General features: G+C 40.8%; 1 protein-coding gene across 2 annotated transcripts in view; it reads left to right on the forward strand.

Annotated features, from left to right (window-relative positions):
* Positions 1-9,551, forward strand: part of AGTR1 (angiotensin II receptor type 1) — a 48,480-nt gene extending 38,929 nt beyond the window's left edge. For both annotated transcript variants that reach the window (XM_006088640.3, XM_006088639.3), the window contains one exon: positions 7,554-9,551. In XM_006088640.3, coding sequence (XP_006088702.1) covers positions 7,601-8,680 — 1,080 coding nt within the window. In that variant the 5' untranslated portion in view covers positions 7,554-7,600 and the 3' untranslated portion in view covers positions 8,681-9,551. The remainder of the gene's footprint in view (positions 1-7,553) is intronic.
* The last annotated feature ends 16,245 nt before the right edge of the window (positions 9,552-25,796 follow it).

Below are 25,796 nucleotides of genomic sequence, written 5' to 3' on the forward strand. Positions count from 1 at the left end.
ACAGAATTCATTTTCTTAGAACAAAAGTTCACTTAGCTCTTCAGAACATTAACTTAATATAATACTTCAAAATAGTATTCTAAATAAGATTATTATAACATTCTTTTATAATTCTCTACCTTCATGTCTATGTTTTATCTGGGCAACTGAACCACCTTAACTGATTGCTGAACTTTAAAAAGTTGTATTTTCCCTACAAAGAATCTGAGAATAGGTTCATTTTGTAGGAGTTATTTTAACAATAACATATTGTGCCACCTTTTTCATACAATGATGTCATTTATTGTCTAAATAGAAGCCCGTTGCATGAAGATTCACACAATAGACCTTCCTTCCCCTGTCTGCCGGCACCGGTTTTTCTCTGGCACCTGGGACCCAGGCCTTTGGTCCGGCCACAGCGGAGAAGCCAGGCCTCAAGGCTAGGCTTTTCCCCTCTGGCCACAATGAGGCTTGGCTTCTCCCCTCCGGCCGGAGAAGCCAAGCCTCTGCAGTCTTCAGTCTTCAGTCTTCACTCCAGCCGGAGCCTTCAGGCTTCACTCCATACCTGTGTATGCAAATTAACTGCCATCTTTGTTGGGTTAATTTGCATAGTCACCCTGATTGGCTGGTGGGCGTAGTGGAGTGACACCAATTTGCATGTTTCTCTTTTATTAGTGTAGATTGCAGTGTATGCTTTTCATTTTGATGTACAGTCATGAACCAATCTGCCTTTACTCTGTCACTTAGTATTACCAATCAATAACAAAGGGGATACCTAAGAGACTCACAGTCTTTTCCCATAAATGGAGTGAAACCAGCTAATCTAGATAGAGTCCAAACCTATAACCTTGACCTCATCAACTAAGGGTCACAGTAACTATCCAAATGCTGTGCCAGGAAAACATTCATTTGAGTAAACAGTTAAATTTTTAAATGGGGTTGGGGGAGGACACCATCACTATACTATAATTAGCTTATGTGGAGTTCATTAAAAAGTAAAATTATTTTCATTTCATTTTTAATAAAAATATTTCTTATATTTAATTATGGAATATTATCAAATCATTGAGGCATTAATATTTATATAGATAATAGACAGATAATTGGCTGATTTAATGACTTATCAGGTCATTTCTACTTGTCACACCATTATTGCCCTTGTCTTCAAAAGATGTATGCCTATTCAAAAGAAAGATTATGAAATCTCAGTGCTGAGAGGTTTCTTTAAGCGTGTACGAGCTCCTTGAGGACGCACAGGTCTCGAGAAGCTAAGAGACTGGTCAAGTTCACCTAGCTAGGGAGTGGGAAAGCCAAAATCAGAACTGGTCTCCTTACATACTCTGCAGGACTACTTAGTGTACTATCATTCAAGACCTACTGCAATCAGGACATTGGGCAGTTTGGGGAAACACATAAAATATATTGAATACTTAATTCTTCTAGCTTCATTTAAAATTTATTATGTGATTTATGTAATATTAAAAACTTTAATCTGAAATAAATTGCCATGTGGTCTATAATCTCTAACATAAAACTCAAAATGCATATAAATGTTATAATATCATTATAATTTTCTAAAGATATAAATTAGTGAGTGCTTCCTTTTCTGCCCAATAGCTTTCCTCATACCCCTTAAAATTGAAATTGAAATGAGATGAGTGGTTTCTGCTGCTGATTTGGTTTCAAAGAAGCAAACTAGAATGGCTTCGAAGGTGGATAGAGCAGCTGCTGTTGACTGAGAGAGTCCATAGGTGCCACCATTTTCATTTGTTGAAAAAGAAAGGCCTCCACAGATAAAACAAATAGAATTTGTTCCCAAAGAAACCACAAATAATAAAGCAATTGGATAGGGCCCCCTAACATACAAATGTTCAAAATGTTTAAGGAAATCAGGATAGAAATAGACCTCATAAAATAAAAACAGAAGGTTTAAAAATAAGACCAAGTATATTTGGGGGGTAGGGAGTAGAAACCCTCAAAATTTTAGTGTTAACTTTTATGATTTAATCAATTCACAAATAGATAGTGGCTAGCAATTGTTGCCTGTAGAATGCCTCATTCATTACTTGGGGCAGGCAGGGCGGGGGTGGGGGGGTGGCGGTGGGGGGGGAAGAGGACTGGGAACACAGGAGCAGAAGCAGTTGCTTTCTAAAGTCTGAATTATAAAACAAGAGCAACATAGAGAATGAATTGAATGGGATGGTTTATTGAGCTTTCTAGCACTATAAGCAAATGACTTCCAAACACTCCGCTATTCTTTTTGAATTTAAGAAAGATACTTTGATAGAAGATTATTCCAAAATATAATTACTTGGTCTTTTAGTTTTCTCCTTATTATCATAGAAAACTATGGGTATTTTTTTTCTTTAGATTGCAACCTCATTTTAAAAAAAGGAGCTTGTAATGAACAATTTAATTAGATTGGTTTTGGCTTGCCTAAAAGCTGAAGAAGTTATTAATATTCTAATCAAAAGTCTTGAGGAAATATTCTTAGAATTTTTTTTAGATCTCCTTCCTTATGCTTGTTTTTAAAAGCCAGAGAAGCTGTCAAGAAATTCCAGGTAACTCCTCCAAAAGCAAGCAGTGGGTGGTGTGGCCATGATAAGCCAACCTTGTGTTTGCAGCAGACTGAAAGTTCCCACCTGACTCATTGCAAATTTATTCAGCTGCTTATGATTATTTTTTACTCATACTTTGAAAGAACAACAGCTTTGTATTTTTAGCCTTTTAATGGCAAGAGAAAGAGTTTATAAATAACAAACCCCCTTTTTAAAAATCGATCATGCTTTCTTGACCCATAGCTGAATCAGCATTTGTCTTGCATTCAAAAAATAACAGCAACAATTCCAAAAAACACATTTATTAAACACTATTTAAAAGATATGCCCAGTGCTTTCACATTACCTCATTTAATCCCTGCAACCATCATGTGCATTGGGATCACTGTTCCTATTTCTTATAGATGAGGAAAATGAGGCTCATGTTCAGAGATATGGGGTGACATTTGTAAGTGACAAAGGAAGATTCCATTACAAGTACTTTGCCTCCATATCCTATCTTCTTTCCTTCAAAAGAAAATGGGTAAAAAGCTTCTCCCAAAAGAGGGAGAAGTGGACCCTCCTGTGTTTTTATCAGTACCCTACCTGCCTATCCCAGACTGGGAGAAGAAACAGGATGAACAAAATGTAGCTGTTTTCTAGGACTCACAAATTTGTTTCCTAGTAGAACACATCTCTCTCCATCAGCTCACCAACACAGCATCCTTTCAGCTTCAAAGAGAAAAGAAGCCACTTTTCCCCACCATTAGCATCAACCTAAGATGGCTTCCAATCATGACTTCCATTTTAGCCTCTTTCCTGAGAGCCCTCAGCTAGGGAAGCCAATCAGTGGGAGAAATGGGTGAAGGGGGCCAAAAGTTAAAAGAAGGAAGAAAAAAAGAAATGGGCAATCACTACAAATGATTATGCTAAAAATACAACCACCGCAACAACCACAAAAACAAACAAACAAACAAAACAAAAAACTGTGCAGACCAGAGAATGATTTTTCTTGTTTCTTAGATGAGTAGGGCCTATGTCACCTTCCCATCCAATGCACATCACACCCCAAACCCTTGCCCAGAGGATTGTGCAATATCTTTAAATTGCAAGAGCTGTTTCCCATAGATGCTGCTGCAGGCATTTGTAAGAAGGGAAAAGTTAAAATGATGGCACACTCTCTACTCCACCTTGGCTGGCCAGCTGGTTGCCTTTAAGTTCTAACCACTCTGTTTTCCATACATCCTCTGAAGTCCAAGTACCATCTTCTGTGGGAAGCATCCCTGACCACACCCCTGCCCCCCCCCCCCAGGTTGGGTCAATAGTAAATACAGAACATTCCATAAGCCTCTTATATGGTTAAATATTCAACACATTGGATAATTCTGTGTTTAAGGCTCCTATGCATCCAGCTAGACTCAAATGGTGGAGAATGTGACTTTATTCACCCAGCACATAATAGGTGTTCAGTGAATATAAGATGATGAATGAATAACTGCCCACTGAAAGCACTATTTGCATTTTCTGCTTCTCTGCCTTTCTTCCTGCTATTTCCCTCTGCTGTTTCCATCACTCAAAATTCATCTCCTCTTTCCTCCACCCCTAAGTATAAGGCAACTTGTTCCCTTGCTAAGTAGGAAGCCTGGTCATTACTTATATAAACATTTATGTAAACTTCTCTTCTAATTAATATGTTCAATGCTATGTCCAGAGTTTCTCAAGTAAAAACTCATTAAAATTACAAATCCTCACCAAAATCTCCAGGGATGCTCCCCTCGCTGTTCAGAACAGCCATTCACATATTAAATATCAGTCCATCTGGATTGATGGGAACTGAAGGAGAAGCTGACCTCAGACTGGGGTCCAAAGCTATGTTTATAAATTATTCCTCTCAAACACAAACTTTTTCCCAGGGAAATTCTTTTATAAGTGACTAGAGGCCTGGTGCACAAAATTCGTGCACTTGGAGGAGGGAGGTACCTCAGCCTGGCCTGTGCCCTCTCCCAGTCTGGGAGCCCACAGGGAGCGGACCTAAGCTGTCAGTTGGACATCCTTAGCGCTGCCACAGAGGCAGGAGAGGCTCCCACCACCAGCACTGTACTCGCCAGCCATGAGTTCAGCTTCTGGCTGAGCACACTGACCACCAGGGAGCAGCTTCTGCATTGAGTGTCTGCCCCCTGGTGGTCAGTGTGCATCATAGCGACTGGTCGTTTCATTGTTTGGTCGATTTGCATATTAGCCTTTTATTATATAGGATGGTTACAGTTCCAGCCTAGTCAATAAAATTCCACTCACTCTAGACACAGAATTAATGAACTCAGCCTGAGTTGTGTGCCCTCAAAGTAGGGCCAAGAGAGGAAAGAAGAAAGAGGAGAGCACCCAAGCTCAGGGCACCCAAGGGATCCTAATTCATCAAGTTTATTTCTTCCTATTTTTTGTGCCCAAGCTGAAGCAAATAATTACCCCTACCCTGATTTCAGTTGTAGAGTTCACCCAAGCTTCTTTTAATCTTTGAGATTCTTTAACCTTGACATTTCCAATGTTTTCCTAGGCAAAATCCAACTAATCTCAACTAGATGTTAGGAAAGCAAATAAGTAAATTAATCCACATTAAGAATAAATGATTGCTAGCACATGAACCTTTAATGTAGCATTTAATTTTTAATAGAGAATATTTGTTTACTAAAATGAATTTATATTTCTAATTTGGCATAATTTTAATAATTATAATAAAATGAACTGAAAATCAGCAAAGTGTAAGGAAATCCTCCTGGGTGAGAAGGAAATGGGTCCTACCTCCCTGAGAGCCTGGCCCTAGTTTCTTTGAAATTATTCTTTCTTTTCATCTTTTGTTTGGTAAACTATATATTTCTAAAAGTTCTAAGGGCTTTTTGTTATTGTTGTTGTGTGTGTGCTTTGGTTTGGTTTGGTTTGGGTTCGGTTTTGGTTTAGGTTTCTCATCCAAGGTGAAGCCCGGGTCGTCTTTGAATATTTTCTATGAGATTCTTTGGGAAGCAGAATGTAAATTGATTTCATTACCCCATAGAAATTAGTCTCAGTACTCTATACTATTAGCTTTTAGGTTATATGCTATTCATTCACTCATTTGTGCACTCACCCTCTTCTTCATCAGACATTTAGCACATGCCTCCTGGAATGTGCCAGGGCCTAGGCTGGTAGGCCCTACCCTTGACAAACCAGTGGAGAAGACATTATTAACAGACCATCATCATGGAGTGTCAAAACCTGCATCCAAAATACCAGAGCCACTCAAAATGGAACAGCCAATTGCCCAGAAAAGTTAGGAAGGCTCCACGGTGGAGGTGACCATTTGCCTGTTTGTGAATGCAAAGCCCTTATGAATGAAAAGGGAAAAGGGGGATTTAGATTGCATAAGGCTAAGTGAAAAGGAGAAGTTAATGAGGTTATGGAACCAGAAACTTGGATAGGGAAAATAACTGCCTCTATGGGAGAGACAGAGTAGCCACTTAAGAACCCCTTTCATCCCAGTGTTATCTCTTAAAATCTTTACTCATCTTTTCTACAACAACACTTTGCACCCAGATACATACTGCCTTAGTGTTCAGCTCTCCTGGATGGCACACAGAGCTATCCTGGGCAGACTAGTGATGTCTTATTCCTGTCCCTCATCTTGCCCAGCACACTTTGCTATAAGAGAAATGTGTAGCCATGCTCACCCAGGGACCTGCTCCTGGTGTAGCAATAGGATCTTGACCCAGTACCACTGCTCTGCCTGGCCAACCTTGCCTGTGCCCAATGCTGACCTTCTCCACAGAGCATGCCTGTGCCACCTCCTGTGATGTTACCCTCACAGCATCATCAGCCTTTCTCCCAAGGGTCTTCCGATGGACTCTTATGTAGGTCTGAATAGGTTGATTTTCTAAATCACATGAATGGATAGCTTAATTGTTGATTACATAAAATATTGGAGCAAATATTTGCAGAAGTCTTTATAGAGTCCTTTTCTGAGCATCTGATTCCTCCCAGAATCCTAAAGAACTGCTACTATCTCAAGCCCCCACAAAAGGCATGTTGATAATCCTGATTTAATTTAGTCATTTGTCATCCTTGTTATACAGATGGTTAATCTTAAAGTTAATTCCAGAAATGGCTGGCAGATACAAAAGTTAGGAGATTCAGAGCCTATGCAAGACTGAGTTGGAAGTTAAAGAATGTGGGTACTGCCTGTAGTGGCCTGAAAAATAATGGGAAGAATACTATTCCCTCCCTCTTCTCCCCTCTTACATCAATTTCCACAATCACCAATTCCTCATAAACCTAGAGACAGCTCTTCTGACCACTTAAGGGGGGATGCTGATCATTTTTATACCTAATAAAAAATTATGAGATGAAATAAATTGTTTAAAAAATAAGTACAGATGTGTCACACTTCTGAGATTAAAGACAAATTAATTGGCCTTGCTTACCTCAAGAAAAACTCAAGTCTTTCTGAATGACTTATTTAATTCAGTAGTGTTTTCTGAGATTCAGATTGTTTTTAAATCAATTTGAAAGCTAGGATTTACTTCTAGAAAAAAAAAACACACACAAAGGATCTAGATCATTTTATTCACATAGAACCCTACTTCTATTTGTCTAGAGCAGTGGTTCTCAACCTTCCTAATGCCTCGACCCTTTAATACAGTTCCTCATGTTGTGGTGACCCCCAATTTCATTGTTACAAATTGAACATAATTAAAACATAGTTATTAATCACAAAAACAATATGTAATTATATATGTGTTTTCCGATCGTCTTAGGTGACCCCTGTGAAACAGGTTGAGAACCGCTGGTCTAGAGGATATTATCACTTCCCTGAAAAGCAATGTGCTCTCAAAATTAACTTGAATGTGCAATCTAGACTTCATTAGTTCAGTTTTTGTCAAGAAAATATGATTTAGGGTTTTTTTCCTAAAACCAAAGTTGAGTTACTGTACTTATGATTGATAACTAAAAATACTCATTTATAACTGAAAGTTAATCCATTTTTATCTTTCCCTTTTTATTTTTTTCCAGGAGCATTTGGCATTAGTATCTGAGATTAATTAACCCAGGAGGTCAAAATGATCCTCAATTCTTCCACTGAAGATGGTATTAAAAGAATCCAAGAAGACTGTCCCAAATCTGGACGGCACAATTACATATTTGTCATGATCCCTACTTTATATAGCATCATCTTTGTGGTGGGAATATTTGGAAACAGCTTGGTGGTGATTGTCATTTACTTTTACATGAAAGTGAAGACTGTGGCCAGTGTTTTTCTTTTGAATTTGGCACTGGCTGACTTATGCTTTTTACTGACTTTGCCACTGTGGGCCGTCTACACTGCTATGGAATACCGTTGGCCCTTTGGCAATTACCTATGTAAGATCGCTTCAGCCAGTATCAGTTTCAACCTTTATGCCAGTGTGTTTCTACTCACATGTCTAAGCATTGATCGCTACCTGGCTATTGTTCATCCAATGAAGTCCCGCCTTCGGCGCACAATGCTTGTGGCCAAAGTCACCTGCATCACTATTTGGCTGCTGGCTGCCTTGACCAGTTTGCCAACTATAATCCACCGAAATGCATTTTTCATTGAAAACACCAATATCACAGTTTGTGCTTTCCATTACGAATTCAAAAATTCAACCCTCCCCGTAGGGCTGGGCCTAACCAAGAATATACTGGGTTTCTTGCTTCCTTTTCTGGTCATTCTTACAAGTTATACTCTTATTTGGAAAGCCCTAAAGAAGGCGTATGAAATTCAGAAGAACAAGCCAAGAAATGATGATATTTTCAAGATAATTATGGCAATTGTGCTTTCCTTTTTCTTCTCGTGGGTTCCCCATCAAATATTCACTTTCTTGGATGTTCTGATTCATCTGGGCATCATACATGACTGTAAAATCATAGATATTGTCGACACCGCCATGCCCATCACTATTTGCATAGCTTATTTTAACAATTGCCTTAATCCTCTTTTCTATGGCTTTCTTGGGGAAAAATTTAAAAAATATTTTCTCCAGCTTCTGAAATACATGCCCCCAAAGGCCAACTCCCACTCAAGTCTATCCACAAAAATGAGCATGCTTTCCTACCGCCCCTCTGATAATGGAAACTCCTCCACCAAGAAGCCTGCCCTGTGTGTTGAGGTTGAGTAACACACTTGAAACCTGTCTGTCACGTAATCTTGTGGAAAAAGGAGCAAGAGAAGCATTCCTCTACAGCACTTCTCTACCAAATAAGCATCAGCTACTTTTCAGAAACTTAAGAAGAAAGTGAATTACGTGGACTGAATTGACTTTTCTAAAGCTCTGAACAAAAATTTTCCTTTGCAACAAAATGAAGCAAAGCCATGTTTGTCACATTTTGCATAAGATAGATGATGGCTGCTCAAAGGCCAATGTCAGAAACTGGATAACTGCATTGACTTGGAAACATTTTACTGGTGGAAATGCCATCTCCCCAATCTGCTCTTGTTCTGTTATTTTTTATTTCTACATAAAGGGTTCTGTTATTTTTTATTTCCACTTAACGGTGTTTAGAATATGTTAAACTTTTAGAAGAGCAGCAGGAGATCAGAGCTCAAACTTGCTCTCCCCAGTGTCCAAAGGGCAGTAAAGCTTTTGTGCTTAGCCATTAGCAACTGTGGTTCACTTGTACCTGTTATCACACATCACATTTACTACAAAGACTTGCTAAGCAGTGGTTGTAAAGTTTTAGAAACTTGTGAAATTCAACCAGTGTCTTACTGATTCACCCTGCCAAAACATGCCAGCTAAATGGCTTATTTGTATAATGATGTTACTAAAGTCACTTATAAAAGTTAAACTACTTGTAAAGATGTTAACTCTTGTCCCAGGTCATAGTGTCTTTCTAGTCATTACTTTCATTTCATATCTGAGAATTATATACATTTTACTTCTGGTAAAAATATTATATCATAAAGTATGCCTTACTGCTTTAAAAAGGATATATTCTACCTATATATGTATACGTACATCTATATCTCTAAATTGTTACTTTATTAAAATCTGGTAAACTTATATTTACATTACAATAAAATAATTTTATCTTCATCTTCATTTCTTAAAAGCGATGCTGATTTATTTTTAAAACAAGACAACTATGAATAAGTACAAACATATTTCCACTTAAATTTTGATACAGCTGATGGATTAGTACTGTTGGTTATAGGATGTTACATCCTGTCATTGAAATGATAAGGAATACATTTCATTCCACTGAACAGCATGGAATAAATACCTCATTTTGAATTTTCCAAAGTTTTTTATGTAACAAAGAAAAAACTCATTCCTTATAACACTAAAATAATACATTATTTTACACATTTTCAATAATAAGATTTTTCTAATTACATACATGATCACTGTAGGAAATTTATAAGATATAGACAAGCATACAAATAAGTCATGTATAGATATTTCACTCAAAAATTACCATTTTCAACCCTTGGGTGCATTTTCTTTTACTTTTTTTGTATTCATTATATACACATACATATATAAATCATGATATTGGAGTCATAATGTGTATAGTATTTTGTATACAGATTTTGCACTTAATGTCCTAACATAGTAGATTGTCACTACATTAAATATTTTTCTAAAACATTTAAATAATTGTATAACATTACAAAATACTGACATATCCTAATATAGTTAGCTAGTCCCCAAATTGGATCTTCTAGCTTGTTTTCTGATTTTTTTAGTATCATAAATTGCACTGTGATGAACATTCAAGTATATGAATCTGATAAATTACACATGATACACTCCTAGAAGAGGTACAACTAGATACACAGATATAAACATTTTTAACATTCTTAATACATATTGCCAAATATTTTCCAGGAAACTTAAAGCAATTACAATACCAGCAACCAAACATGAATATATCTCACCTCAGACTCAGCAGCATGGAATATTGACTAGATTTAAACAGAAAGGGAAACTTTACTGTAAAGACCCAAGTACCACAAGCAGGGAGGGAACTGCCCTGAAGAAAGTGATGTGGCATTTTGATTGTCTGTGGGTAGTGCCTCATTCTGCTCCCTGGAGGTCTTTGCTGCTCCTAGAGACCACACAGACAAGGCTCAATAAACAGTGGCCAAAGGATGGGATGGTATAAAAAGTAGCTGACGGGGGAGTGGGTGACAGGGCCATTCAGAGAGGCCTTAGTGGATTGGGCAGAAGCTCCACAAAGCAGCCTATCACATTCCCATTCCCAAGGATAGAGTTATTTTGTGAATGAATATGGTTACACATGCCTCATATTATTTTCCTTTTATATATATATATTTTTTTAATTTCACTAACATAATGCCAGCCCCTAACTCCAAAGATCCTTTATAATTTTCACAAAGGATTGCCTCTAAAACATAAATACCAGCTCATCCCAAACTTATCTTTTTTGAAATAACCTCCAAGTCAGCTTTATGACAGTTCTTTTATTATTCAAGTATCTTAATCCAAGTGATTATAACTATTATTACCAGGAACCAATTCCAGCATGTCATAATTTCAAGAGTTTCATCAAAAGGTTGATGAGACTTGGGGACTCAACAGGGTTGAGTCACACATGTAGTCACCTGCATCTGGGAATGGCTAAAGGCATTTCCCCAAACCTGCATAGGATACATTAAATTGCTTGTGGCTGCCAGACAGTTAAAGGGCATCTTAATCTACATGTTATGGCCTCCTACTGGCCAAACACCTGAACAGCTATAGGCTAATTCCCCCATTCTAACAATGGACTCTGTACCAAACCCTGACCCTTTGAAGTGTATATCTCTGCCTTGCCTCAGGACAAATTGTGTTAATAAAAAGCATGGGGTCCTGGGGACAAGGAGAGAACCTAAGGCCTTAGACTTAAGATCTTAGAACTTAGCTCCTTTAGCTAAGCTCCTCTGACCCCCAAATGCCTTTCAAAATTATATTTCATCTCCGGACTCTTTATTAGTCTCTGGATTCCTATGTCATCTACGCACAGCCCCTTCTCCAGATTTCTGAACCCTCCTTGATGCTGAGACAGGAACCCCAGCAATTATAAACTTACTGAACCATTTGGTAAGTTGTAGTTAATAGGATTTCTGGTAAATAATTGTATTTAGATACCCTCTATCTAATGTATTTATTAACCGGGTGAATGACATATTCCAAGCCTTGTTTTCATTTTTATTTTATCAAACTAGGGGCCCAGTGCACAAATTTGTGCACCCTGAAAGGAACTGTGGGCTGGAGCTGCAGTGGGCATAGGGGCGGGTTTCAGCCCATCCTCCTTGACCCTACCCGGCCCCTCCTGCCGCGGCCCCCAAGTCCCCTGTCTGCCAGCAGCCCCACTCCCACTGCCATCGCTCCCACACACTGATGACGCCGGCCCCACTCACACCCACTGATAGCACGGAGCAATTGGGGCCAGCGTCAGCAGCGGATGAGAGTGGGGCTGGCGCCATCAGCAGGTGCAAGCTGTCCTCAGGAGCAGGGGGAGGTGGAGAAGCCCTCAATCAGGGGCAATCAGGGCCAGCAGCCACCGCTCATACCCGCTGATGGTGCCAAGTGATCAGGACGGGCACCGGGTGCCAGCAGTGGGTGCGACCAGGGTCATTGCTGACAGTGGGTGCAAGAGGTGGCTGCCAGCCCCGATAGCCCCTCAGGAGCAAGGGGAGGTAGAGAAGCCCTGAGGGGTGATTAGGGCTGGCAGGGGGTGCAAATGGCAGCAGGTGTGAGCGGCGGCTCTAGCGCCAGCAGTGGGTGCGAGTGCCCAGCGGGACAGCAGCATGCAGGAGCAAAGAATTTTCAGTAACCACCAGAGGCTTGCCCGAATGACAGCAACCAGTGCCCTGACTTGGTCTGGCGCCCCCACTCACCTGCTCCACCATCCTGCTGCGGCCAACGCCCGCCATGTTCCAAGCTCTACTTCCTGCTGCCAACGCCCACCATGTTCCATGCATGCCCCCTGGTGGTCAGCACACCTCATAGTGACTGGTTGTTCAGTTGTTCGGCTGTTCTGCCGTTCAGTCTATTTGCATATTAGCCTTTTATTATATAGGATCACATTGTGATTTTCACCATCCCATTTTGTGAAATAGATATTCATAACTCCAATGATTGATCTTGCCTTTTTGAGATTAATATTGAAATTAAGACTCTACTTACCAAAATTATAGGATGGGTTGTTATTATTTATTCCTCATTAAAATACTTAGAGGTTAGGTGGACTCCCTATTTTTTGGAATATTTTTAAAATTTGTGCAGAAATGAATATTTACTATAAAGATCTAGGTGCCCAATAGAACTCAAGAGCAATACATATATTTCAATTTACATTCCAATTCTTGTTTTCTCCATGAAAGATTCATCTTTTCAGTCAATAATTCATTTATTCATAGGTTCTATGTAATTTTTATTATCTGCCTACTCTGCACTAGGGGACTGGAGTTGTGTAACATATAGCTTAGAACACATATGCTAAACATTTCAATCACTGCTGTGGGTTGAGTGAGAAGGAACCTGATTGCCAAGCCATGGAAAAGCCCACAAAGGTTTGATACTATAGATTCTCAATTTTGTAACTGTATACTGGGGCAAATTTTTCCAACAATATGTGCCAACCTGGGGAACCAAAGAGGAGAAAATAGGCTGAGGTCCCCAAAGTGGTGAGTGAAGAAAACAAGGCCCAGGGAATGTTGGATACTGGCACAAAGGGTGAGATCCCTGAGAGTAGAGAAGAAAATAAATCAGGAGCAGATGAGAGAGAGATTGTGGAGTGGACATTAGCCACGCACTGCCTCTGTGGCCAAGGTGCAAACCTCATAAGAGATGTTTAGGGTCCTGGGGCTATGTTGGAGCCACTGGACCCAGACCAATCAGAAGAAGAGGGAACCTAAATATTAGTCAGAAAGAGAGCCAAATTATATAAATAGTAGACAGAATGACATGGGGCAAGACTCAACTGTATGATATTTACATATTTCAGATGCACCTTGGAAGAGAAGAGGTCCTCTGTAGCACCATACTGGAGGCTTCGATGAGATTGCAGAATAAATATACTGCTGTGCTGTACACCTGAAACTAATACAAAATAGTGTTGAATGCAAACTGTAATCCTATATAATAAAAGGCTAATATGCAAATTGTCCCCTCTATTGGGAGTTTGACTGGGAGTTCAACCAGGAGTTTGACCAGGGGGCAGGGCTGGCTGAGCAACCACCCATGGCCCCTCCCTCAGGCCAGCCCCACCCCTGATAGGCTTCCCCCACTGTGATCAGGGGCGGGGCCCTCCCACCAACCATCCGTAGCCCCTCCCCCAGGCTGGCCCCTCCCCCAATCGGCCCCAATTGGGGTGGGCCGGCCGGACCCCACCCATGTACAAATTCTTGCACCAGGCCTCTAGTAAAAAAATAAAATAAAATAAGCAATACTAAGAAATAATTAAAAATATATATATATTTTTTTATTGATTTCAGTGGAGAAGGGAGAGGGAGAGAGAGATAGAAACATCAATGATGAGAGGGAATCCATTGACCAGCTGCCTCCTGCACACCCCACACTAGGGATTGAGCCCGCAACCTGGGCATGTGCCCTTGACTGGAATCGAACCTGGGACCCTTCAGTCTGCAGGTCGATGCTCTATCCACTGAGCCAGACCAGCTAGGGCAGAAATAATAAATTTAAAAGAAATAAAGAAATAGAAGAGGTAGAATATTGAAACTAATAATCAGTCAGATTTCCCAAATTTAAAATTTCAATTGAATCAGTTAAAATATGACATCTGTAATTACACCCACTCTTGTCTAATATATTTGTGAGTGGACACTTATGGAACTATCTGTGCAGTGTCCTTTATCATAGGCATTTCCTACTTCACCCAAGGACAGGACCACCATTTTTCTACATAACTGTATCCCCAGGCCATAGTTCATTGGTCCAGGCTTAAAGTGAACCAATCAGTTTTTCCCTAAGGATTTTTCAAACAGGTACTAGTGAGAGTGAAGTTAACACTAAAGGCAAGAAAACTCCAACAATGTTTGAGTCCTTCATTTTACGTATGTCTGTTGCCCAGCTGAATCCCTGCCTCCCTGCCCACTTTATACTTTGAAACCAGCATCCATGTCTCTAATCAAGGGATAGAATATAATGATTAATAGCTGAAATCTGCATGTATTCATTCCTGCTTGTCCAATAAGAATTTCCTTTCTGACGTGGCCAGAACATCACCCATTGGCCATCCAGCAAGATTGATACCAGTCTAGGTCCCAAAGTATCTTGGTCTCTAACTTAATAAGAAGTCATGTGGACTATCCTTCTTTCATATGTGAAATACCAACAGCTTATTTCACAGATCTAGTACAAATACTCCAAAAATTTATATGACCCCCCCAAAAAAAAATCCCATATAGCTGCAGCAATTTTGAAGAAGAAGAATAAAGTTGGAGGAATCACAATACCAGATATCAAGTTATACTACAAAGTCACTGTACTCAAAACAGCCTAGTACTAGCACAAGAACAGACATATAGATCAATGGAACTGAACAGAGAACCCAGAAATCAGTACAAGCCAATATGCTCAATTAATATTTGACAAAGGAGGCAAGAACATACAATGGAGTCAAGATAGTCTCTATAATAAATGGTGTTGGAAAAATTGGACAGATACATGCAAAAAAAAATGAAACTGGACCTCCAATATACACCATACACAAGAATAAACTCAAAATGTATCCAAGACTTAAATGTAAGTCATAGAAGAAACCATAGGCAGCAAAATCTCAGACATCTCTCATAGCAACATGTTTACAGATACATCTCCTAGGGCAGAGGAAACTAAGAAGAAAATAAACCAATGGGACTACATCAAAATAAAAAGTTTTTGCTCAACAAAAGAAACCATCAACAAAATGAAGTGGGAGCCCATTGTATGGGAGAACATATTTGCCAATGATACATCTGATAAGGGGTTAATCTCCAAAATATATAGGGAACTCATACAACTTAACAAAAAAAAGACAGACAATCCAACTGAAAAATGAGCAAAGGACCTAAATAGGCACTTCTCTAAAGAAGACATACAGATGGCAAAGAGACATATGAAAAAATGCTCTAAGTCACTGATCATTCGAGAGATGCAAATTAAAACAACAATAAGGTATCACCTCACACCTGTCAAAATGGCTAACATCAACAAATCAACAAATGACAAGTGCTGGTGAGGATGTGGAGAAAAGGGAACCCTAAGTACACTGCTGTTGGGAATGCTGACTGGTGCAGCCATTATGGAAAACAATATGGAGTTTCCTCAAAAAATTAAATATGAAACTGCTATTTGACCCAGTGTTCCCACTTCTAGGAATATATGCTAAGAGACCTGAAACACCAATGAGAAATAATGTTTGCACTCCTATGTTCATAGCAGCACAATTTACAAAGCTAAGATCTAGAAACAGCTCAAGGGCCCATCAGGAGATGAGTGGATAAAAAGAGCTGTGGTACATTTATACCATAGAATACTATGCAGCAGTAAAAAAAAGCGGAGCTCTTACCATGACAGAATGGAGGGACTTGGAGAGCATTATGCTAAGCACAATAAGCCAGTCAGAGAAAGACAAGTCTCACATGATCTCACTCATATGTGGAACTTTTGAACAAAATAAACTAATAAACAAAATAGTTCCAGAGACATAGAAGCATAGGCTATTTTATTTTTTTATTGATTTAAATATATTTTTATTGATTTCAGAGAGGAAGGGAGAGGAAGGGAGAGATAGAAACATCAATGATGAGACTCATTGATTGGCTGCCTCCTGCACATCTCCTACTGGGGATCAAGCCCGCAACCCAAGCATGTGCCCTTGACCGGAATCGAACCTGGGACCCTTCAGTCCTCAGGCTGATGCTCTATCCACCAGCCAAATCCAGCTAAGGCCCAATTTGTTTTAGACATGTTGGATGCTACAGTGGTGCTTCTCAAACTTACAGGTGCGGATCCAGCCTGTATTTGAACTCAAATCTCCCAGTCTCAGGTAAGCCACATGCTCTCACCTAGGAAGTACTTCCTATACATGAGAGTTGTGCTAAAATGAACCTTGGGGAGCTTCTGCTTGAAACTTGAGTTTTGTTACTTTTGACATGGTAACTATTTATGAAAGATCATTTAGGCGACTTGAGAATAACAATAGGAACTCAAAACACCAAAAGCATTCTAACCAGAAAGTGCTTCCAAACCAAAAATCGAGGTTGCTACAGCTGCTCCCACACTGACCCTGGGGTTTCTCTAACACCATGCTGAGCCATCAATCGTCTCTGAAAAGTCTGTGGCTTTGACCTGGCCATTTGATTTGGTACTGCTCTCAGGAACAAGTTACAGTGTCTTGTCTGTTAAACGACAATGCTCAGGCTTCATGTAGATCCCAAGACTTGGTCTGTGCATCAGTGCAGAGTCTCAGGCAGACTGTCTATTTAAAGAGGGAGAGAGGGCCTTTATATCTGTTTCAGGTTTTAGCTTCTCTCAAATGCATATGGCTACACAGCAAGCAAGCAGCAATACCACACTTGCCTGGTCATTAAATACCCTGCAGTGTACTTCTTAATTAACACCAGTGTCACAAATGTGATGGCTTAAGTGCTCAAAACCTGGTTTGCTTAATGGCAATCAGAGAACTACGTGATCATTAAATCCATTTGGAACTACTTCTTTTTTTTCCTGAGGTGAATACAGTTAAGCTCTAAATATTCTTATTGTTTTCACCCAGTGTACTTTTTTAAAATACTGCTTCTTTTTTCATCATCACAACTTGCATTTCACTTCTGTCATCAGATTTAGCTCTATGTTATAAAATTGTATTATGGTTTTGTTGTTGGTAATGGTGATGTTTTTTCAGCTAGAATTTGTAGCAATGCTGGGGATTAAGGAATAATTTGAGTGAATGACACGTACAGTGTTGCCTAGTAACAAAGGCAGATCTGCACAAAGCCATAAATTGCAAAATTTCATAGCAGTGTAAAAACTTTTACTGGCACTGAAGCATATTTTTCCCTGATTGAAGCAAAATTTATGCAATAATTGCAACCATATGACAAAAACTGATAATGATTAGCCTTCAAAAGCTGCTGTTCTTTCCTGACAGTTTCAAAGATGTTTTTGTTTGTTTCAGGAGAGAAAGCATGGAATCCTTTGTGGCCTAGCCTCACTTACAAGGCAGAATTGAGCCTGGTAAGTAGGCAGCACCAGCATTTTAACTACAGCTCCCAGTGAAGAATGGAAGAGTTATGCAATAATTTACAAGTCTAATTAATTCGTGTCAGCCAAAATCAGTTCTGAGTGTACCCACACACACTTTAGAGGGCAGCCCTCCTACTATGTAATGTAAAGGTGGAAACATGTAACCCTGTAATGGCAAAAACATGCCTATCACCATCACTAAGAGAAGGACTTCATGAAAACGGAAGCTGGAAACCAGAAAGGTTTCCATTTATTATAACAAATATCTTAAAGAGCTATTTAAAATATCTTTAATGTTCATATTTGTTGAAGTAAAAATTATAAAATATAGTTGTTAAAGAGTCCAAAAAAATTATTTTCAAAATGAATTGAAGGAGCTTATTAAATAATATCTCAGAGGCAGCCAAAGAAAATATGAATTTGTGGAAATAATAATTTATCATACCCTGATACACACACACACAGGATGAGTGTTTCACTGCCTGGATACTGCTGATTTCTTTTTCTCTGACAAACATGTTTCTATGAACAGATTCACCAATGTCAAGGGATTCATACTACAGCTCTAGGAAATTAAGGAATAAATGCTTTGATCCTGTCATAAACTCTACAGTCTTCTATCTCTTGCTTGAATAAAGATGCTTATAAAATTTAATAGAGAATGCAGGCTCCAAATAATTCATTGTGAAATACATGGGAAGACGTGTATGTTCAGGCTTAATCTTTCCATCAGTTTTGTGGCTGAGCTTCCTGGTAAGTCCTAATTTGCTTTCACTAGAGCCAGAAAATGTCAGACTTCTGGTTTGGTTTCTCAGACTCCCCAAGCCTGACATAGCTACAGCAAGATACTTGCAAAGATCCAGATGCCACCATAGGAAATGGAACAGGATGGCATTGAAAGAAAGGTAGACATTCAAAAATAAGGTAAGGGACTCCATCTACTCCAAGATATGAGGTCTGAGAAAGCCCATCCACACACCACAGAAGTAACACTTGGAATGCATGGAAATGGTCTAGAAGTACTATGAGCCCACAACTTTATGGCAGGGACCTTGAGCAAGTTGCTTAACTTCCTTGAGTCCTACTTTCCTCCTCCATAAAATTAAGGGATTGAATTAGATGGGCTCTAAAATCCCTAACAGCTCCAAGATCCTATAATTAATGCTTCTATTGATCTATAGGAAAGTCCTCATGGCTTCCTACTCTGTCATTTTACTACAAGCAACTATAAGGAAACCAGTAGTCAGAGCTGATAAATTAAAATTGGGCATAAGCCACAATTGTTGAGGTGTGATATGCTTTCCAAACATACAACTTCATGTTACAAAGTGAGACCTGTGTAATTACTTAGTGTGCTCAGTGCATACTGGACACTCAGCAAAAATCACTCCCCACTGCTGCCCCTCCTATACACACAAATCTCCAAACAGGTTTTCCTATTGGCCTTCCTTTATGGAATGAGCATCTGTGATTGAGTGTCAATTATGAAGACTTAAAATAACAAATCTGAAAAAATTAGAATTGGCAGTACATTGCATGGATTATGTATAGACTGGGTGACAATTTAGTTACCAATTTCTAATTAAATTTTAAGGCTGATCCTCTTAGATATTTTGAAAATAAGTTGACTTTCATCAAATAAATCCTAATGATAAATGAAATGTGTTTTCTAAACTGTGTTAGAATGCAATAGAAACATTAAATTCTTGAGTTTATGGCCCCAAATTAACAGATGAAAAATTCTGTGAATCTGTTCTTATTTAAAAATAAATAAATGAATGAATAAATAAGTAAACAAACAAAAAAACGTATTCTATCCCTCCACCTCATAGCTTAGAACTAAGGTCTAAATAGCCAAAATTGGGGGTGTTCAGGTTCTTAACAACTAAAGGGAAAGTTCCAAATTGATTTTTATCTTATCTACAATGTTATTACATTTCCAAATGAATGGAGTAGTTACCCTTTTTATTGTGTTTAAAATAGTTTACCTTAGCTATTCCTAGTGTCTGTTTGAGGTCTTCCCATCCTGTATAATAACAGGCTAATATGCAAATCGACCGAACGGCAGAATGACAGGTCACTATGATGCGCACTGACCATCAGGGGGCAGACGCTCAATGCAAGAGCTGCCCCCTGGTGGTCAGTTCATTCCCACAGGGGGAGCGCCACTCAGCCAGAAGCCAGGCTCACAGTTGGTGAGTGCAGCAGTGGTGGCGGGAGCCTCTCCCGCCTCTGTGGCAGAGCTAATGATGTCTGACTGACTGATGGCTTAGGCCCACTCCCCCCACGAGCGGGCCTAAGCCATTAGTCAGTCGGATATCCCCCAAGGGCTCCCAGACTGCGAGAGGGCACAGGCTGGGCTGAGGGACCCCCAGAGTGACGAATTTCATGCACTGGGCCTCTAGTCTATATATATAAAAGCCTAAGCAACCGTTACGACCGAACAATCGGAACAACCAGAATGACCGGTCGACCAGTCGCTATGACGCACACTGACCATCAGGGGGCAGACACTCAATGCTGGAGCTGCCCCCTGGTGGTCAGTGTGCTACCACAGTCAACCTCCCTTGTCCCCTCCCCGCAGCCAACTTCCCGCAGCCCCTCCTACCCCCTGGGCCAGCCAACCTCCCATAGCCCCTGCCCCCCTGGCCAGCTGGCCAACCTCCTGCGGTCCCTCCCCCCAGGCCGGCCAGCCCTCCAGATAGGCCTCTATTGCCGGCCAGGCCGAGGGACCCCACCCGTGCACAAATTCATGACCAGGCTTCTAGTTTATATGAATGATGTTGGACACACCAGTTGCCCAATGCAAGAGATCTGAAGGTTTGAAGAGGGCCAGCTTTCATACACGTATACTTTAAAGCAGAAAACTGGTGAAATAAGTATCTAAACAAGGGGTGACAGACAATATCATTGTCACCCCTTTTCTAATATTTTAATGGGAGAATCATTAAAGGTTAATAGTGATGGGGGGAGATAAAGCATGAGTTTTGTTTTGTTTTTTCATTTTACTTGAAATAGTGGCATTCTAAAAGCTCATCTCATGGAAGACTAAAAAGTAGATTTCAAGTTGGAGCCACTGAAAGTAAAATAGGTCAAAGTCCACTGCATCTATTTTCAATTATTGAGACATACAGTCCTCAAGCAGCCAGAGTCCACTGGAATTGTCTGAGACCTGGGGACCATAATGAAATATCTTATAGTAAAATGTATTCTACATAGGTTTAAATGCAAAATGAGAACCCTACTTTTTATTACTCATTAAATGAAATGTGCAATCTTTTTCCCTTTTAAGGTCAAGTATGCAATATTTTGGAAAACAAACCATAAAAACATGATTAGAGAGAATGGGGGAAGTCATTATTTTCTCCAGACATAAAGAAGGCAGCATCATTCTATCAATCTAATGTATCTCTGTAATGGCAGTGGCACCATGCGGCAGAGCTTAAATTGCAAAGACCGTATTTAAGAAAAAGCTTGGATTAAAAGAGCAACGTGATGAACTGGAAAATATCCACATGGATTAGATTATTTTTATAAATTCCATTTCCTTCCCAGAGACCCACTTAACATTATATATTGTCATATTATCTACCCACATAATATTGCCATATTATCTGCATTCATCAGGCCCAAATCATAAAACAAATCCAAATGTACATAGTTCATGATAATGGGAATAGAATCCACATTGTGCTATATGGAGAAGGCAATGAAAATATCTGTTAAATACTTGTAGAAAACGTTGAACCTGAATTGACAAATTTATATAGCATCTCTCAGTTTACTTTGCTTTCTTGGAAAAATTTATAACTCAAAAACTGAAGATGGTAGCATGTACTTTCTCAATGTTACCATCAGGACAGACTTCATGTGAAAGCTTATCACAAAGCAAATATTTCAGAGTGTGTGTGGCTTTTGCAAAGCACAACTTCGCTGTGGAGGTAGTTCCAATGGAATGTCAGTTTTTCAACACCAGCTGCTAACTATCTGTCATATTTAAGACATTTATGCTTTCAATATATTCAGCTAAGGCAGCTGGATCAACTAAACCAATTTGAAAAACGTATTTAGGAAAGTAAATGAAATGACCTGTAACTTTGTAAATGTACCACATCGGACCTGAGATTCTCACCAGTCCAGCTTTATCAAGTCAGGTTACGTAGGAGGGAATAAAGTTCTAAGCCACCACTCAGGCTGAGGATTTCATGTTTTAGGACTTAGTGATGGCTTGCATTTCCAATCTGCCTTCTTTTAAATGATGTATGGCATTTTTTGCAAGCCCTGGTTCTCCATGAAATAAAGGGGGAAAAAGAAGGTAAATCCTACCAACTGCTTGACTGTCTACAATGCTTGGTGAGCAAAACATTCTGACTGAGGGACAGTGTAAGACAACTTAGAAATTCTGCAAAATCCATAGAACATATTTGTTTGATTGTTTGGTTGGTTTGGGGCTTCTTTGGTTTACTTTTTGTTTTGAGTGTGTGTGTGTGTTTTTTCTCTTTTTGGTAGAGAACAGCGATGTTGCAACATTGTCTCATGTGCTAACATGAATTATGAGAGTTCCCTCTGTGCAGGCCAGTTTTTTTTTCTCATCCCAGTGGTTTGTTAATGTGATGAATGAGATAAACAGTCTACACAAAAAAGAAGACTGAGCCTGGCCGGCACGGCTCAGTGGTTGAGCATGGACCTATGAAACAGGAGGTCCTGGTTTGATTCCTGGTCAGGACACATGCCTGAGTTGCAGGCTCGTTCCCCAGTAAGGGGCATGCAGGAGGCAGCTGATCAATGATTTTTTTGGTCAATGATTCTCTTTCATCATTGATGTTTCTATCTCTCTCACCTTCTCCTTTTCTCTCTGAAATTAATAAAACTATATTTTTTAAAAAGAAAGAAAGAAGACTGACCTCAGAAATAGGCTTTGGAAATGTCAGGCCCTACTTATTACTGGAAACCCAGAAGAAACCTACACGTAACCAAGAATAACTGGAAGGAGGCCAAAGGCACAGATGCTAAAAAATACTGAAGATTCTCCTTCAGGCTTCAGTTTCTTTATTTTTTTCTGCACATTTCATAGATAAGACCCAGGATTTGGCTAAGCACTGCTAGTTAAGAATGTTGAGCTCATCTGTCTTGGCTCATGCTTCAGATTTCCCTCAAACTCTCAAACAAGCAACATCTGGCTTCAGCGAGCCCCATACTTCTCACTAAGTGGCCCTGGGCTTGGCACTAGCAGCAGCTGGCCTTGGTTCACAGCTTGGCCTTGCCTGGGGATCTCCAAATGAAATAAGAAGCATAAGAAGCAGTCATCTTCAGACCACTTTATAGCTTATGCAGGGTGGCTCCAGGAAGAACACAGGCAGTGGCTGACCTTGGCCTGCACCTCCAGGGAGGCCCCAGAGCCAGCACACCCAGGAGACAGCTTGCAATACATCAAAATAACACCCAACCACCTCCACAAGTGCCACACTCAAGGAGTGGACTCAATAGGCACCAGAGCCCTGCTGAAATAAGTCCTCTTCTAAGCAATAGGCCCCTGCACAGCTGATTCTCACAATGGTCAGAGGTTTGTGGTCAGTGGTCATAGCCAGTCCTTGCAGTTGATCGGCCTAAGGATAAATCTCTCCCATTGATGTGCCAACAGCAGTCAAGGCTGAACTACAACAGGGGAGTATATAGCCCACACAAGGAGAGGGTAGCACCTCAAAGTACCCAGCTGGGATGATAGGGGAGGCTGTGCCACTGGACCCTACTACATTAAGCCACACTACCAAGCCTGGGAGACAGACATAGAAGCTCTACCTAATACATAGAAACAAACACAGGGAGGCTACCAAAATGGGGAGACAAAGAAACATGTCCCAAATGAAAGAGCAGAACAAAACCCCAGAAAAAGAACTAAACAAAATGGAGACAAGCAATCTACTAGATGCAGAGTTCAAAACATTGGTTATAAGATTACTCAATGAACTTAGTGAAAACCTCAATAGCATAAAATAAGAAACAGTCAGAAATGGAGCATATACTAACTAAAATAAAGAATAATTTACAGGGAATCAACAGTAGAGTAGATGAAGCTGAGAATCAAATCAGCAATTTGGAATATAAGGTAGCAAAAAACACCCAATCAGAACAGCAAAATAAATTTAAAAAGCTGAGAATAGTGTAAGTAGCCTCTGGGTCAACTTCAAGCATATCAACATTCACATCATGAGAGTGACAGAGAAGAGAGCAAAGAATTGAAAACCTATTTGAAAAAATAATGTCAGAAAACTTCTCTAGTTTGATGAAGAAAATAGACATACAAGTCCAGGAAGCACAGAGAGTTCCAAACAAGATGAACCCAAAGAGGCCCACACCAAGAAACATCACAATTAAAATGCAAAAGGTTAAAGATAAAGAGAGAATCTTAAAAGCAGCAAGAGAAAAGCAGCTAGTTACCTACAAGGGAGCTCCCATAAGACTCAGTTAATTTCTCAACAGAAACTTTACAGGCCAGAAGGGATTGGCGAGAAATATTCAAAGTGATGAAAAGCAAGGACCTACAACCAAGCTTCCTCTACACAGCAAAGCTATCATTTAGAATCAAATGACAGATAAAGAGCTTCCCAAACAAGAAAAAAGCTGAAGTAGTTCATCATTACCAAACCAGTATTATATGAAATGTTAGAGTCTTCTTTAAGAAGATCAAAAATATGAACAATAAAAAATGAACCATAAAATGGCAATAAATGCATATCTTTAAACAATCTTACCTAATAATAGACAAACATGTAAATTGACCATACCTTCACTACGCTAATCAGCCAATCAGGAGAGTATGCAAATTAACCCAACAAAGATGGCGGTTAATTTGCATACATAGGCTCCAAGCTGCGGAGCAAAGCCTGATGGCTCCTGGGCTGGAGCAGCGAAGCCTGACGGAAGCCCTGTGTGTTTATGTCTCCCGTCAGGCCCCAGCAGCCCCAAGCCCCGCCACCTCAGTGCTGGGGCTGCTGGGGGCCGGATTGGAGACACAAACACGCAGGGGAGCCCGGCACCCAGCAGCCCCAAGCCCCGCTGAGGTGGTGCTGGGGCTGCTGGGGGCTTGATCGGAGATACAAACCAGCAGGCCTGGCACCCAGCAGCCCCAAGGCCCATTACCTTGGTGCTGGGGCTGCTGGGGGCTGGATCAGAGACACAAACATGCAGGTCCGGCACCCAGCAGCCCCAAGCCCCACCATCACTGTGCTGGGGCTGCTGGGGGGATCAGAGACACAAACCTGCAGGCCCAGCACCCAGCAGCCCCAAGGCCCACCACCTTGGTGCTAGGGCTTCTGGGGGCCTGATCGAAGACACAGATCTGCAGCCCCATCACCCAGCAGCCCCAAGCCCCACCATCAAGGTGCTGGGGCTGCTGGGGGGATCGGAGACACAAACCCGCAGCCCCGGCACCCAGCAGACCCAAGCCCTGCCACCATGGCGCTGGGGCTGCTGGGGGCCGGATCAGAGACACAAACCCGCAGGGGGAGCTGGCGCCCAGCAGCCCCAAGACCCACCACCTCGGTGCTGGGGCTGCTGAGGGCAGGATCGTAGACATAAACCCTGTGAGCTCTGCACAGGACAGGTGCTCTGCTCCAGGCAAAGTGCTTTCCCTCCGACCCCGCTCTCCCTGGGAGTCCGGTGTGGAGGGCGCTCTCCCTGGGAACCCGGAAATCCGCCTCTGGGGCAACTGTGCAGCAGCCACGCCTGGCGAGCCACAGAGAGGGTGACCTACCCATGCGGATGTGTACGCTGGCGGAGACCACACAGCTGCCATAGTTGAAGTCGTCCTTGATGTAAGAGCGGGGGTAGCAGGGATCAGAGTCGGCCAGGTTGGCAATGGAACCCCAGCTCCCCACCGAATGACTAGAGCACACAGTCCTCAGTCACTTCCTGAGCAGCAGTCAGCCCTGACCGGGGATCAAACCCGAAACCTAAGTAGGTGCCCTGGCAGAATGGAACCCAAACCTTTGCTGTGGCAGAGGAGCTCCGACCCACAGCAGGGGCCACGGCAGCC

The sequence above is a fragment of the Myotis lucifugus genome, unplaced genomic scaffold (genome assembly GCF_000147115.1).
Source record: "Myotis lucifugus unplaced genomic scaffold, Myoluc2.0 scaffold_50, whole genome shotgun sequence".
Taxonomy (NCBI): domain Eukaryota; kingdom Metazoa; phylum Chordata; class Mammalia; order Chiroptera; family Vespertilionidae; genus Myotis; species Myotis lucifugus.